This window comes from Panthera tigris, chromosome B2 (assembly GCF_018350195.1).
Source record: "Panthera tigris isolate Pti1 chromosome B2, P.tigris_Pti1_mat1.1, whole genome shotgun sequence".
In the NCBI taxonomy this organism is placed as follows: Eukaryota; Metazoa; Chordata; class Mammalia; order Carnivora; family Felidae; genus Panthera; species Panthera tigris.
In genome coordinates, this window is record NC_056664.1 from 96,643,664 (window position 1) to 96,657,120 (window position 13,457).

At 40.8% G+C, this 13,457-nt stretch overlaps 1 protein-coding gene across 1 annotated transcript in view; it reads right to left on the bottom strand.

Annotated features, from left to right (window-relative positions):
• SEC63 (SEC63 homolog, protein translocation regulator) overlaps window positions 1-11,824 on the bottom strand; it is a 74,319-nt gene extending 62,495 nt beyond the window's left edge. Inside the window, 1 exon segment of the mRNA XM_042986919.1 lies at window positions 11,552-11,824. Within this exon segment, the coding sequence (XP_042842853.1) occupies window positions 11,552-11,675 (124 nt within the window). The 5' untranslated portion in view covers window positions 11,676-11,824.
• Between the last annotated feature and the right edge of the window lie 1,633 nt (window positions 11,825-13,457).

The following is a 13,457-nucleotide window of genomic DNA, read 5'->3' on the forward strand; positions in this document are numbered from 1 at the left end:
CTCCATGCCACTAGCCCAGAAAAAGATCAAAATTAAAAATGTGAAGCACAGTTTCCACCGAATGCATATCAACTTCATACTTTATATTCGAAAATCCTAAGTCGAACCATTATAACCAGGGACCACCTGCAGAATATTTTTTAGGACGTGATTTTTTAATTTTTTTAATGTCTATCTATTTATTTTGAGGGGGGAGAGAAGAGGGAGAGAGCACAATCAGGGGAGGGGCAGAGAGAGAGAGAAAGAGAGGAAGAGAGAGGAAATTCCAAGCAGGCTCTGCGCTGCAGGGCTTGCTTAGGGGCTCTATTTCATGAACCATGAGATCGTGACCTTAGCCAATATCAAGAGTCAGACACTTAACTGACTGAGTCACCCAGCTGCCCCCAGTATGTGATTTCTTAAATATGTAACTAAAATTTTTTTTTAATTTTTTTTTAACGTTTATTTATTTTTGAGAGAGAGAGAGACAGAGCATGAACAGGGGAGGGGCAGAGAGAGAGGGAGACACAGAATCTGAAACAGGCTCCAGGCTCTGAGCTGTCAGCACAGAGCCTGACACGGGGCTTGAACTCATGGACTGTGAGATCATGACCTGAGCCGAAGTTGGACGCTTAACCGACCGAGCCACCCGGGTGCCCCTGTAACTAAAATTTTTTTTTCAACTTTTTTTTTTTTTTTTTTTTTTAATTTATTTTTGGGACAGAGAGAGACAGAGCTTGAACGGGGGAGGGGCAGAGAGAGAGGGAGACACAGAATCGGAAACAGGCTCCAGGCTCTGAGCCATCAGCCCAGAGCCTGACGCGGGGCTCGAACTCACGGACCGCGAGATCGTGACCTGGCTGAAGTCGGACACTTAACCGACTGCGCCACCCAGGCGCCCCTAAAATTTTTTAAATAAACATTTTAAGTAGAAAAGACATTACCCATAAAAGGATATATAAAGTGGCCAAAAACTATTCTCCTCTCATTAAGAAATAAAATAGTCAAGATCTTGTCACTTCTCTGCTTAAAAACCTTCAATAACCTTCCCATCCAAACTTAAAATCCAAACTTCTTTCCCTGGCTTACAGACATGCTCTGCACCCCAGCTCCCTCTCTGAATTATCCCAGATTATTCTCCTCACCTGACATACCCTTGCCACTCTGCTCTTCTCTGTTGGTGGAATATGCCCAACTTTTTTTTGCCTTAAAGGCTCTTGTACACACACAACTGTTCATTCAGCCTATAACAGGCTTTTCCTACCCAATTCAAACCTCTGAATAACTGGCTGCCTTTTGTCACAGCATGAAGGAATGTTCTCAGGAAGACTCTCTGAATACTCTACTTCTCTACACAGTACATATCACTATCTGATATTTTATTGTTTATATGTAGTATGTCACTCATCTCCCCCACACTAGGATGTAAGCTTCAAGAGAATAGGGATCCCGCCTACATTGTTTGCCCCACATTCCACTGCCTAACACAATGCCTGGCAAATAGTAGGTGCTTAATACATAATTGTTGAATGCATGAATTTTCTCATTTAGACCTCCCAATAACCCTGAGGGCATGTATGTATGTATTATACTTTAAAAATTCTGAGGGCTGCCTGGGTGGCTCAGTAGGTTAAACGTCCAACTCTTGATTTCAGCTCAGGTCATGATCTCACGGTTTGTGAGACTGAGCCCCACATAGAGCTCTGCACTGATGCAAACCTGCTTGAGAGTCTCTTTCCCTCTCACGCTGCCCCTCCCTCTCTTTTTCCCTCCCTCTCTCTGTCAAAATAAATAAATAAAATTGACGCCCAGAAAGGTTAACTTGTCTAAAGGCACAAATGATACAAAGGAATAGCATATTAATCACTAAAGTATAGATACAGAACAAAGAAAATGAAAGCAAAAATAAACTATTAGGGCTACACCAAAATAAAAAGCTTTTTGCACAGCAAAGGTAATCAACAAAAAGGAAAGGCAACCTACTGAATGGGAGAAGATATCTGTAAATGATATATCCAACAAGGGGTTAATATCCAAATATAAATAATTTACACAACTTGGGGTGCCTAGGTGGCTCAGTTGGTTAAGCATCTGACTTCAGCTCAGGTGATGATCTCCCAGTTCATGAGTTCAAGTCCCATGTCAGGCTCTGTGCTGACAGTTCAGAGTCTGGAGCCTGCTTTGGATTCTGTCTCCCAATCTCTGCCCTTCCCCTGCTCATGCTCTGTCTCTCTCTCTCAAAACTTAAAAAAAAAAAAAAAAAAAAAATTTTACACAACACCAAAACCATAATCCTCTTATAAGAAAATGCAGGGATAAAATTTCATGACTGTGGATTTGCCAATGGATTCTTAGACAATAAAAACACAAGCAATGAAAGATAAAATAAATTGGACTTCATCAAACTTAAAAACTTTCATGCATCAAAAGACACAAGAAAGTGAAAAGACAATCTATAGAATGGAAGAAAATCTTTTCAAACCATGTATCTAGCAGGGATTCATATCCAGAATGTATAAAGAACTCCTACAAGTTAACAAAAAAAAAGATAAACAACACATCGAGCTCTGCACAAAAGATTTGAATGGACATTTTTCCAAAGAAGATATACATATGGCCAACAAACAAATGAAATGATGCTCAAAATCATTAGCCACTAGGGAAATGCATATCCAAACCATAATGAAATACCACTTCACATCTATTACAATGGCTATAATTTTTAAAGAATGAAAAATAAGCGAAGAGAATATGCAGAAATTAGAACCCATCTACACTGCTGGTAGAAATGCAAAATGGTGCAGCTCTGTGGCAGTCTGGCAGTTCCTCAAGAAGCTAAACATAGTATTACCCTATGACCCAGCAATTCCACTCCTAGTAATATATACCCCCAAAAAACTGAAAATAAGGACTTAAAGAGATACTTATATGACAATGCTCACTACAGCATTATTCACAATTCAATAGGGGCACCTGGGTGGCTCAGCTGGTTGAAGTGTCCCACTCTGAATCCTGGCTCAGGTCATGCATAATCCCAGGGTCATGGGATCAATCCCCACACCAGGCTCCATGCTGAGTGCAGAACCTGCTTAATTTTTTTCTTCTCTCTCTCTCTCTCTGCCCCTCTCCCCTGTTCATGCCTGCGCTCTAATTAAAAATAAAACAAAAAGCGTTCAACAGATGAATAAAAATGTGGTATATCCATACAATGGAATATTATTCAACCATGAAAAGAATGAAGTTCAGATACATGCTACAACATGGATGAATGTGAAAACATTATGCTAAACGAAATAAGCTAGACACAAAAGGACAAATATTGTAGGAGTCCACTTACATGTAATAACTCAAATAGGCAAATTTATAGAGACAAAAAGTAAATCAGAGTTTTTCAGGGGCTGGAGGAAAAAGAGAATGGGGAGTTATTGTCAATAGGTATATAATTTGTCTGGGGTGATGAAAAATATTGTAAACAGTGGTGATGGCTGCACAACATTGTAAATGTAATTAATGCTACTGAATTGTTCATTTAAAATGGCTAAAACTAGAAATTTTACATTATATATACTTTACCAAAGTATATATAATTATATAATATGATATAAACTTATACAATATAAAATTTAAAAAGAAAAGATTCCACCTCAGCAGTATCTGAAGAATGTCCTCTTTCTTCCTATTGCCACCACCATTGTTCAGGCCCACATTATCCCTCTGCTTCTTAATCTCTGTTCTTTCTCATTCTATGAAACGTTATCACATTAATTTGCATACAACTGTAAAAATATGTTCTAAAATGTCCAAAAATGACATACTGTCAACCAAAAAACATATGAACTCTTCAGCTAGGCATACAAGATTCTCCTTTTGACTTAAATCAACTTTTCAGATCTTTTCTCACACTTAATCAATGAATGATTTCTGCTTCAACTGATCTGTATTTTTAACATGTTCCATGCTTTCCAGCCTCTGTACTTTTTGCTCATATGATTTCGTTTTTTAATTATTATTAAAGATTTTATTTTTAAGTAATCTCTACACCTAGTGTGGGGCTCAAACTCATGACCTCAAGATCAAGAGTCACAGGGTCCACCGACTGAGCCAGCCAGGAGGCCCCCCCTTGTGTGATTTCTTCTTTGGACCCCCACCCCCACCATTCAACCCATTAAATCTTTCTCATCCTTTAATAGTTTGGTCAAAATTGACCTACTCTCAAGAGCCTTTCCTGAACTCTAGATCCCCACTATCGTTACCAACCAAATGCAAATACTTTATCCACCTAACTTCCAAAGCACTTGTTTTCACTGCTCTTACATTTACTTTGTTGTGCTATGGATATAATTCACAGACTTGTCTAAACCTAATCCTTCCACCCCACCCAGATTACAAACTCTATCAAAACAATGGCATTCATACTCCTATCTTCTGCCCTCCTGGTACAGGCAAACAGCTAAAGCTCAAACAATAACTACTAGATTTAACCAAACAAGCAAAAAACCTACTTTCCAGATGAAAATCCCTTCATCCATACGGACACAAACACAATCTCAAAATGTAAAAGGAACGCCTTTTTAAGAGAATGAGCCAACATCTTTCAAAGAAACAATGTGATGGTAAGAATGTGTAACATTTCTTATTGATAAAGTCTGGTAACAGAAAACCTTTTTTAAAAGAAAGTCCAAGTACAGTACGGATACATTTGTTGTGACTTCCCTTATGTCTGAATAAAAAGTATGACTAAGGGAACAAATATCCGAGAAAATGAAAATAGGACTATCTTTGTTTTTCAGGTTCTTCCAAGATGAAGCAAGTATGCAGTATGACCTTTAAATAAAAACAACTGCAACAATGCATTTACTAATCCAATGTTTGTCACCACATCTACAAAGCCTAAATGCTGCACTATAATTCATTATGCCAAGGTCCCAGCTGGTTTCCTCTGCTGTGTAGGACTTAAGCGTACATGTCTGATTCCCCTTTCTGTCAGGATAGATCAGAGGGAAATGACTTTATTTTAAAATGACTCAAACTTCTCAGATGTCTAATATTCCTTCAAGATCTAAAGTCTTAAAAAGACTGTATGTTCTAAATTAAATATGAATGCTCATAAAATATACTCCTGTGAACACAAAGCTATATGAGCCAGTTTTTTCTGCTAAATTCCATTCAACAGACTGAAATAATCAACTCCACTATAATTAGAAACCTAGATAAATCAATAGATAATTTTCAATTGAAATATTTCATTTGAAATAAAAATGATCATCCCCACCCTTTTCCCTGCACTCAATCCCAAAACTGAACTGATAAAAGTAGGTTATTATTGGGCCAATCACCAGGGTTTTTTTTTTTTTTTTTTTTTTTTTATGTTTATTTTTGAAGAAGAGAAAGAGCATGAGACAGGGAGGGGCAGAGAGACAGGGAGACAGAGAATCCGAAGCAAGCTCCAGACTCTGAGCTGTCAGAACAGAGCTCGACACGGGGCTTGAACTTACCAGCCAGAAGATCATGACCTGAGCCAAAGTTGGAGGCTTAACCAACTGAACCACCCAGGTGCCCCACCAAACAGCTTTTAAGAGAGGGAGAAACAGGGGTGCCTGGGTGGTTTAGTCAGTTAAGCATCTGATTCTTGGTTTCGGCTCAGGTCATGCATGATCTCACAGTTCCTGGGTTTGAGCCCTGCGTCAGGCTCTGTGTTGACAGTGCAGAGCCTGCTTGGAATTCTCTCTCTCCCTCTCTCTGCCCCTCCCCCTCGTTGCTGTCTCTGTCTCTCTCAAAATAAATAAATAAAATTTTTTTTAAAAGAGAGAGGGAGGGAGGGAGAAATAAGTGAAAATTCAAAATCTGCACTCCACTTTAATTCTCTCCAAGGTACTTTTACATTCTATAAGTAGTCCAAGCTATCTTAGAGTTCTCTTTCTAATCTACCCATTCCCCTACATCCTGACATTTCAGTGGACTAATCAGCCTCTGAAATGGTCTCCTTCTCTATCTAGTTCTTCCCCACCCATCAACCTCCCATCCTCTTCTGCCAAATCATTCTCCACACAATGCTCCACAAGAGCAAAACTGACCAAGGCATTACCCTACTCTAAAAACTCCACTGTTTATCCAATAACTTACAGGATAAAGTATAAGCTTCCTAAAATGGCAAACTGACCATGTCATGAACTATTTAAAAACTTCCACTGTTTACCCAAAAAATTACAAAATAAAGTATAAGAGTCCTAAGATGGCTGATTTACTTTTAAGAACACAGCACATCTCTACCATTTATTAAACACCTCCATGCTTTTGCATATACTTTCTCCTACCTAAGGCATACATTTCCCCCACTGACCCTTTATGACCCATCTCAAATAACCTCCTCTGCATGAAATACCCAAATCCAGAAACAGAATTATTCATTTCTTCCTCTATGCTCTCACAGCACTTTCCACTTACCATTTCAATACTTACTATCGTGTGTTATATTACAGGAGGCAGTACAAGAGTAATGGCTAACAAGAGAAGCTCTAGCATTAAGACGGTTTTGGATCCAACACCCAATCTTCCAGCTAGAAGCTATACAGCTTTAGATAAACTTTCCTCCTCTAGGACTTAGTTTTCCTGTTAGTACAATTGGGATAATACCTGAGTCTGGCTCAAAGTGCTATTATGAGTGCATTCACCACTTGCCTTGGGCTAGCAAACATTCAAATGAACAGCAGCAGAGCTGAGATGAGAATCACAATTATCTGTCTCAGGCTGGAGGGGGGTGTAGGGCCTTCCGCAACAAGAGGAAGGACCAAGTCTACAGTCATCCCCAGAAGAGGAAGAAAAGGGGGAGGTGCACACACCAAAATGTTTAATTACCTCTGGGTGATGCGATTACAAGCAATTTTTGTTCTGCTTTCTTTGTGTGTGTGCTTTTCTGTACTGGGTATATACAACCTAGTACGAAAAAAGTTCTATGTACTTAAAAATCTGATCCATCACCTAGAAGCAGTATCTAGCACATAGTTAATCCTCTATAAATACCTACCAAATGAAGGAATGTCTACACTGTGTTTAGTTTTGTGGGCATGTTTATGTGCATTTTATTTCTTTGCTTCTGAGAATCACTTCTTATAGGGCATATTATTATTATGCCTAGAAAATGAGGTTGAGTTCAGAAATAACAAAATAGGAACAAAGCTGGAACTTAAAACCAGAACTTCTAACTTTCCAAATTCAGAGTTTTCTTACTATACAACGGAGCACTAAAAATGGACTCCTATTCACATTCCCAAGTCAGAGAGTTGAATCACTTGCATGCTGTCTGAGGGGGAGAAAGCAAAGAAAAATAAAGAAACATAACTTTTTTTTTAAGTTTCACTCATCCTTTCAAAACCATGGGGAAAAAAACCCTGAGTACAGTATATCTATTTGTTTACTCCTGAATTCTGTAAAATAAATAACTACTGTCTCTATTTTACAGATGAGTGAACTAAAATATATAGAAGTTAAATAACTTGCCCAAGATCACACTGTTAGTAAAGCAGCAGATCCAGGTTTCAAAACCAGACAGTTTTCAAACAGTAAGATCAGGGAGTAAGGTCAAATAAGTTTTAAAAAAATAAGGTCAAGAAATTAAAGAAACAATAACCTGGAAAAGATAATGATATATTTTATCTCAATTCAAAGGATCAATAAGCCTTCATCTATGGAACAGATAAAAGCATGTTCTTGATTATTTGAAATTCTAATATTTACAAGCAGTTATTTTTTCTTGTTAAATACCACTGTAAACCTGTATTATTAACATTGTTTTATTTATTTTAATGTTTGTTTATTTTTGATAGAGAGACAGAGTGAGCAGGAGAGGCGCAGAGAGAGAGGGAGACACAGAATCTGAAGCAGGCTCCAGGCTCCGAGCTGTCAGCACAGAGCCTGACGCGGGGTTCCAACTCAAAAGCTGTGAGATCATGACCTGAGCTGAAGTCGGAGACTGAACCGACTGAGCCACCCAGGTGCCCCAACACTGTTTTAACAAATATATTCGGCTTTCAACTACAAGAACTTTACAGCACTGTTCTACAGGAAGTGCTTCTTAGCTATGTAAAACAAAAAGGCTAAAACATTAGTGGTTGTTTTTTAGCAAAGAGCATATATCAAAAGAAATACACCATCTCCCCAAAATGACAACTCCAGCAAAAGACAAGTACTAAGGAAGTTCTCTTTGCTAGCTACCATTTACATCACATAGGGACCTTTAAAAATAACCAATACACAGCACCCACTCCAGACCAATTACATCAGATATCTGGGGATGGGTATAAGTTTTTTGTTTTTTTGTTTTTTTGTTTTTAAAGCTCCCCAAGTGATTCTAATGTGTAGCCAGGGTTGAGAACCACTGTTCTAAGGAAATATAAACCCTCTGTTATTACTTCATGCAGAGCTTTTGTCCATAATGGTCTGAAAAAGTATTCAGTCAACTTACTCAACACATTTGCAAACAACCAGGAGAGTAAAATAAATAGGACCCCCCAACTACTAAAAGGGGTATTAACTGTGAGTGCACTTAGCCCAATAGATTAGACAACAATCAAGGCTAAAGGATTCCATTAGTGTTCTGGATAACAGAGGAACTTCAATTAACATATCAAATATGCCAATGACCAAGCTACTTCTATCTCTCAAACCGTAGATTTTACCATCTGTGAAATGGTGCCATAATTTCTAATGGACCCAAGAGCCCAATAATTCAAGAAGAGCAACACTGAAACAAGCATAAACCTTGAAACTAAAAGACCCACATGTATCATCATCTTGAAAAACAAAACGAAAATTAACCTGAACTTTAATGTAGAAATGCTGACAAAGAAAACATTTTCATGCTTTCCTGCAGAGAGTATCCCTGAAAAGTCAAGAATGCCATAAGAACTCTGAAATTCAAACTCATATGCCTACATTTTTACATCTGGCTATTTGCAGTTTCACAGGAAAATGAAATACAGTAAGCTTCAAAATCAAATATTAAAATATCCTGTTGTGTTAATCAAAACTACTACTACAGGTCCATATCCTTTATTCAAAACCCTTGAGGAAATACATATTTCAGAATTTTTCAGCTTTTAGAAACACAGTACAGTGTCTCTATCTTTACAAGCCCTTGAGGATCTACAACAGCACCAATCATCAAACAAATTAGTATTCCAAATTAATATACTATATTAATACTATTTTCTAAGTGAGAAGAATAAAGATTGTAAGTAGCCACCTGTTGATACAAGTCACCAAATTATTTTGCTGCAAACATCTGATGAAAAACTTTCAGAGCTTTGAACCTATAATTCCAAGATTTCTCTTTGATACCCAAGACACTGCAAACTGAACTTCAGGAAAAAAGTCCCTATAATAAAAACATCCCTTTAATACCACTGTAGTTCTAAAGAAACAACTCAAATTACGGTAGAAACACAAAAATAAAAAATAGCCCAAGTGATGTCCACCAATTTTCATGATGATGAGAACAGCATTTTAAGCATCCACCTTAATTTTCACAGTACAATTTTGAGCAAGACCAAACAAATACGTTATTAACATGTACACATTTACTGACTAAGGCAAGCCTGAGGCAGAGAGCCAGATGTAAAGAAAGGACAAATCAACACCTTTCTCTCTAGCAATTTGGAGACAACAGAAGACTTTGAAGCTAAGCAGACCAGGTTCTGCCACAAAGGAGAAAGTTACTTAAGCTTTCTAAATTGTAGTTTCTTCACATAAGGATAGAGATGATAATAACAGTACCTACTTCATTGTGTTTTCAACAGGATTAAATAAAGTGACATTTGAAATCCATAACTTATATAGTCACTATTAATTCCCTACCACCTTTCCAAAGACCAACTAACTATATGCTGAAGCAGCTCAAGTATAACTTGCCTGTAAGTTATCAGGCAAATTTTATAATATAAAACCGACCATGAAAATAGGACTTTCAAATTTCAAAAGTCCAGTGTAGATTAAAATGACTGATTTCTGAAATCAGCAGCTTCTCGAAACACATTCTATCCAAACCTACCTCTCTCCCAATACCCTTCTGTCTTCCACACAACCAGTTGCACACATAGGGATAGTAAGTGAAAATAAACCACTGTACTCAGAAGTTCACTTTTCACTCAAAATAAAATTAGATTGGCCTAGGTTTGGCAGATAAGGGAAACCATTACAGTATTAAGACTTCATCATTCATATACAACCACTGTCCAAAGAACCCAGATAATTTAAATACACAGGAAACTAAGGCACAACAGTCCAAAATCCAACTTTCATAAACTATCCACAAAATAAGAAAACCGGTAACTTTGGGCAGATTTTGCACCCAATGGATATTTAAACTTACCATCAAATGTACAAAAAGATGGAATCCTTTGCTATTTATCCTAAATTCAATTTAATTCCATGATGTAATTCAAGAATTTTACAGAACATGGAGTCTTAAAGCATAAAAAGTTCTGAGCTGATTAAATGCTTCACTGTTAACAACTGCCCCCAAATACAGTATACAACGTGGACAACCTAGACTTCCATCACACTGAACTTGAAGGAAAACGTTTAATCAAGTTAGCATAGCTCCTATGAAATTGAAAGCTTTCCCTAAATGTTATTACTCAAAAACTACTAGTTAAATAACCTATAAGGGCCTGGCAGTTCCATCAGCTTCAAGAATATCACTTGCCATATATCCTAGTACAACGCAACATAAAATGCCTCGAAAAGAATCTCTATTATTCTATGTTCTAATCCCATGTGTTTAATGAGAAAAGATTTAGAACTAAAAGCAAATGGACCAGGTACCTCACAACCACCAACGAGATGCACTACCTACACACTTAATCCTTCATTCTTGCACTTTTCCTCCATAAACAGGAAACTCCAAAGAGAAGGAAATAGAGAACAGCCTATTTTTGCTAAGGGGAATAACAGCATTGCTTCCAACCCCACAGCGTGAGTGAACAAATGAAAAAGCAACAGGGGAAGGCACGGGGGGAGGGGCGGTCGGTGAGCTCAGTTAGGAGTCCTAAACATGCCATCCAGCTCAGACAGTGCCCAAAACATCAGTAACGACAGCTGCAGCAGAGAAACGGGGGTGTGAGGGTAGAGGGCCGTGGCTTGGGGGCTTGGAGTTGTGCCTGCACGTTCGGCTTCCTCCTTTGCCAACTCTTCTCTCACCTCCCAATTCCCATCCTCCCCAACCCATCCTGCTCCCTCCATATAGAAAAATAACCAATAAAATCAGAGGCAGAGAAGACAAAGAAGCAGGAGGAGGCTGCAAGGAGCGTCCAGAACAATGGGGGAGAGGGTGCGAAGCGAAACTCCTGAAAAGGACAATGAAACAAGGGTGGAGAGGAACCCGGAGAGGAACCAGGGAAACACCGCCGAGCCCGGGCCCCGCCAGAGGCGGACGCCTGGACTCAAGGCTCGGCTGGGCGCGCTGTATCACCCGGACGCTGGGGGCTGGGCTAGGCTGGAGCGGACGGGGGCGGCGCGGCCCACAGGGGCCGGCGGGGCCTGCGCGGGTCCGCGGGCAGCTGCCGGCAGGACTCACCGGCGTTCTGGTCGCGGGGCCAGAGGTAGTATGTGGCCGGGATCACGATGAGCCCCACGAATGAGGTGAGGAAATAGAAGAAGGTGTTCCCGCTGTCATCGTACTGGAACTGCTGTCCCGCCATGGCACCCCCCCCCTCCGCCGCTCTGTCCTCACCGCCGCCGCCACGACCCCGCTCTGATCTCCAGCACCCAACACCCCGGCCCTGTGTGGCGTAGCTCGGACGCCGCCGCCGCCGCCTCTCTTCCCCGCCCCCACGCTACTCTCACGGACACGCCGCCGCCACCGCCGCTGCCGTCGCCAGATCTCGCGAGAAGAAATAGTTCCCGCCCCACTCGGTTTTTCCCTCCCTCTGCCTCTCCCCAACACACTCGCTAAGGGAGACGTGGCGCGCGCAGCCGTGGAACTCGGCGAGGTCCCGCCCTTGATCCCGCCCCCAAGCCAGAGGCCCGCCCCTCGAGCTCCTGTAGGTTCTTCTCTAGCCTTAAGAGTCCCTGGTGGTGCCTTTTCTCCTGCGCCTTCTTTCTCTGCGTCCCACTAGCTGTCTTGAGGTCATTTTAGGGGGTCCCAGCAAAGACCCGCGGAGCTGTGAGTGCGTGCGGTTCATCACCTGGCTGCTCCTGGAGTCGCAGCTATTCGGAGCAGATCTGAGGTTTCCTTGCCTCTCCCTTCTCCCATCCTTACCTCACCTTGTCTGCCCTCTCTCTTATTTAATTTCCCTGGTTAATAATAACGCTTCTTTAAGTTCCAGATCCGTCCCTCCAGCCCTCACATTTTGAAAACACGGGTCATTCAGAATTGGGCGGCGCAGGGGGGATGGTGGGGGTTTTGTTGTGGTTTGTTTGCAAAGTAATGTTTGCTATTAAAAGATTGCGATCTAAGCTGCGCCCATTTTGCAGATGGAGATTCCCCAAGCCAATAGAGATTGTGGCCTGTACATCCCAGAGGCAATATTTATAGACACCAGGTCACCAGTATTTTCTTCGTCCCAGGCTGTAGGCTAAGACTTTTATTGCTTTATACCATTTAATCGTCGGTAAACCCCTTGGGAAAAATCAAAGCATGCCCTCTCCAGATGAGGAAATTGAGGCTCAGAGAGATTGCCTAAAGTCATGCATAGTAAGAAAAGGTCCAGGAATTCAAACTCAAATCACTGGACACCACAAAGCCAGTGCCCTTGGCCACCACCTTGTCGTGGACCTTAACATTTCCCTGAGAGCGGCTGGCACTCCTTGCAAGGTGTGGGCAGGAATCTGTGTTTCGATGAGGGATGCCTAGGGAAGCAGTCGCTCTCAGGAGACTCTCTCTTGGCTGGCTGTGAGGTCCCAGAGGCTGGAGTCAGCTGAGCTGGGAGTGGAGAGGACTGGTTTCCTGATCTGGGAATGACCTGCGGGGTCCCACTGCAGCTCTGGCTGAGACCTATTCCAGTGTCTCCATCTCCCCTCTATGGATCAAAAGGAAAGACCCACCTAACCTACCTCACAGAGTGGTTGTGAAGAGTAAAGGGAATTATAGTGAACATGCTATACAAAGGAAAAACTATGAAATAAGCAAATACAACATTACATTTTCTTACACTATTTTTTTATTATATGAAATTTATTGTCAAATTAGTTTCCATACAACACCCAGTGCTCATCCCAAAAGATGCCCTCTTCAATGCCCATCACCTACCCTCCCCTCCCTCCCACCCCCCATCAACCCTCAGTTTGTTCTCAGTTTTTAAGAGTCTCTTGTGCTTTGGCTCTCTCTCCCACTCTAACCTCTTTTTTTTTCTTTTTATTCCTTCCCCTCCCCCATGGGTTTCTGTTAAGTTTCTCAGGATCCACATAAGAGTGAAAACATATGGTATCTGTCTTTCTCTGTATGACTTATTTCACTTAGCACAACACTCTCCAGTTCTATC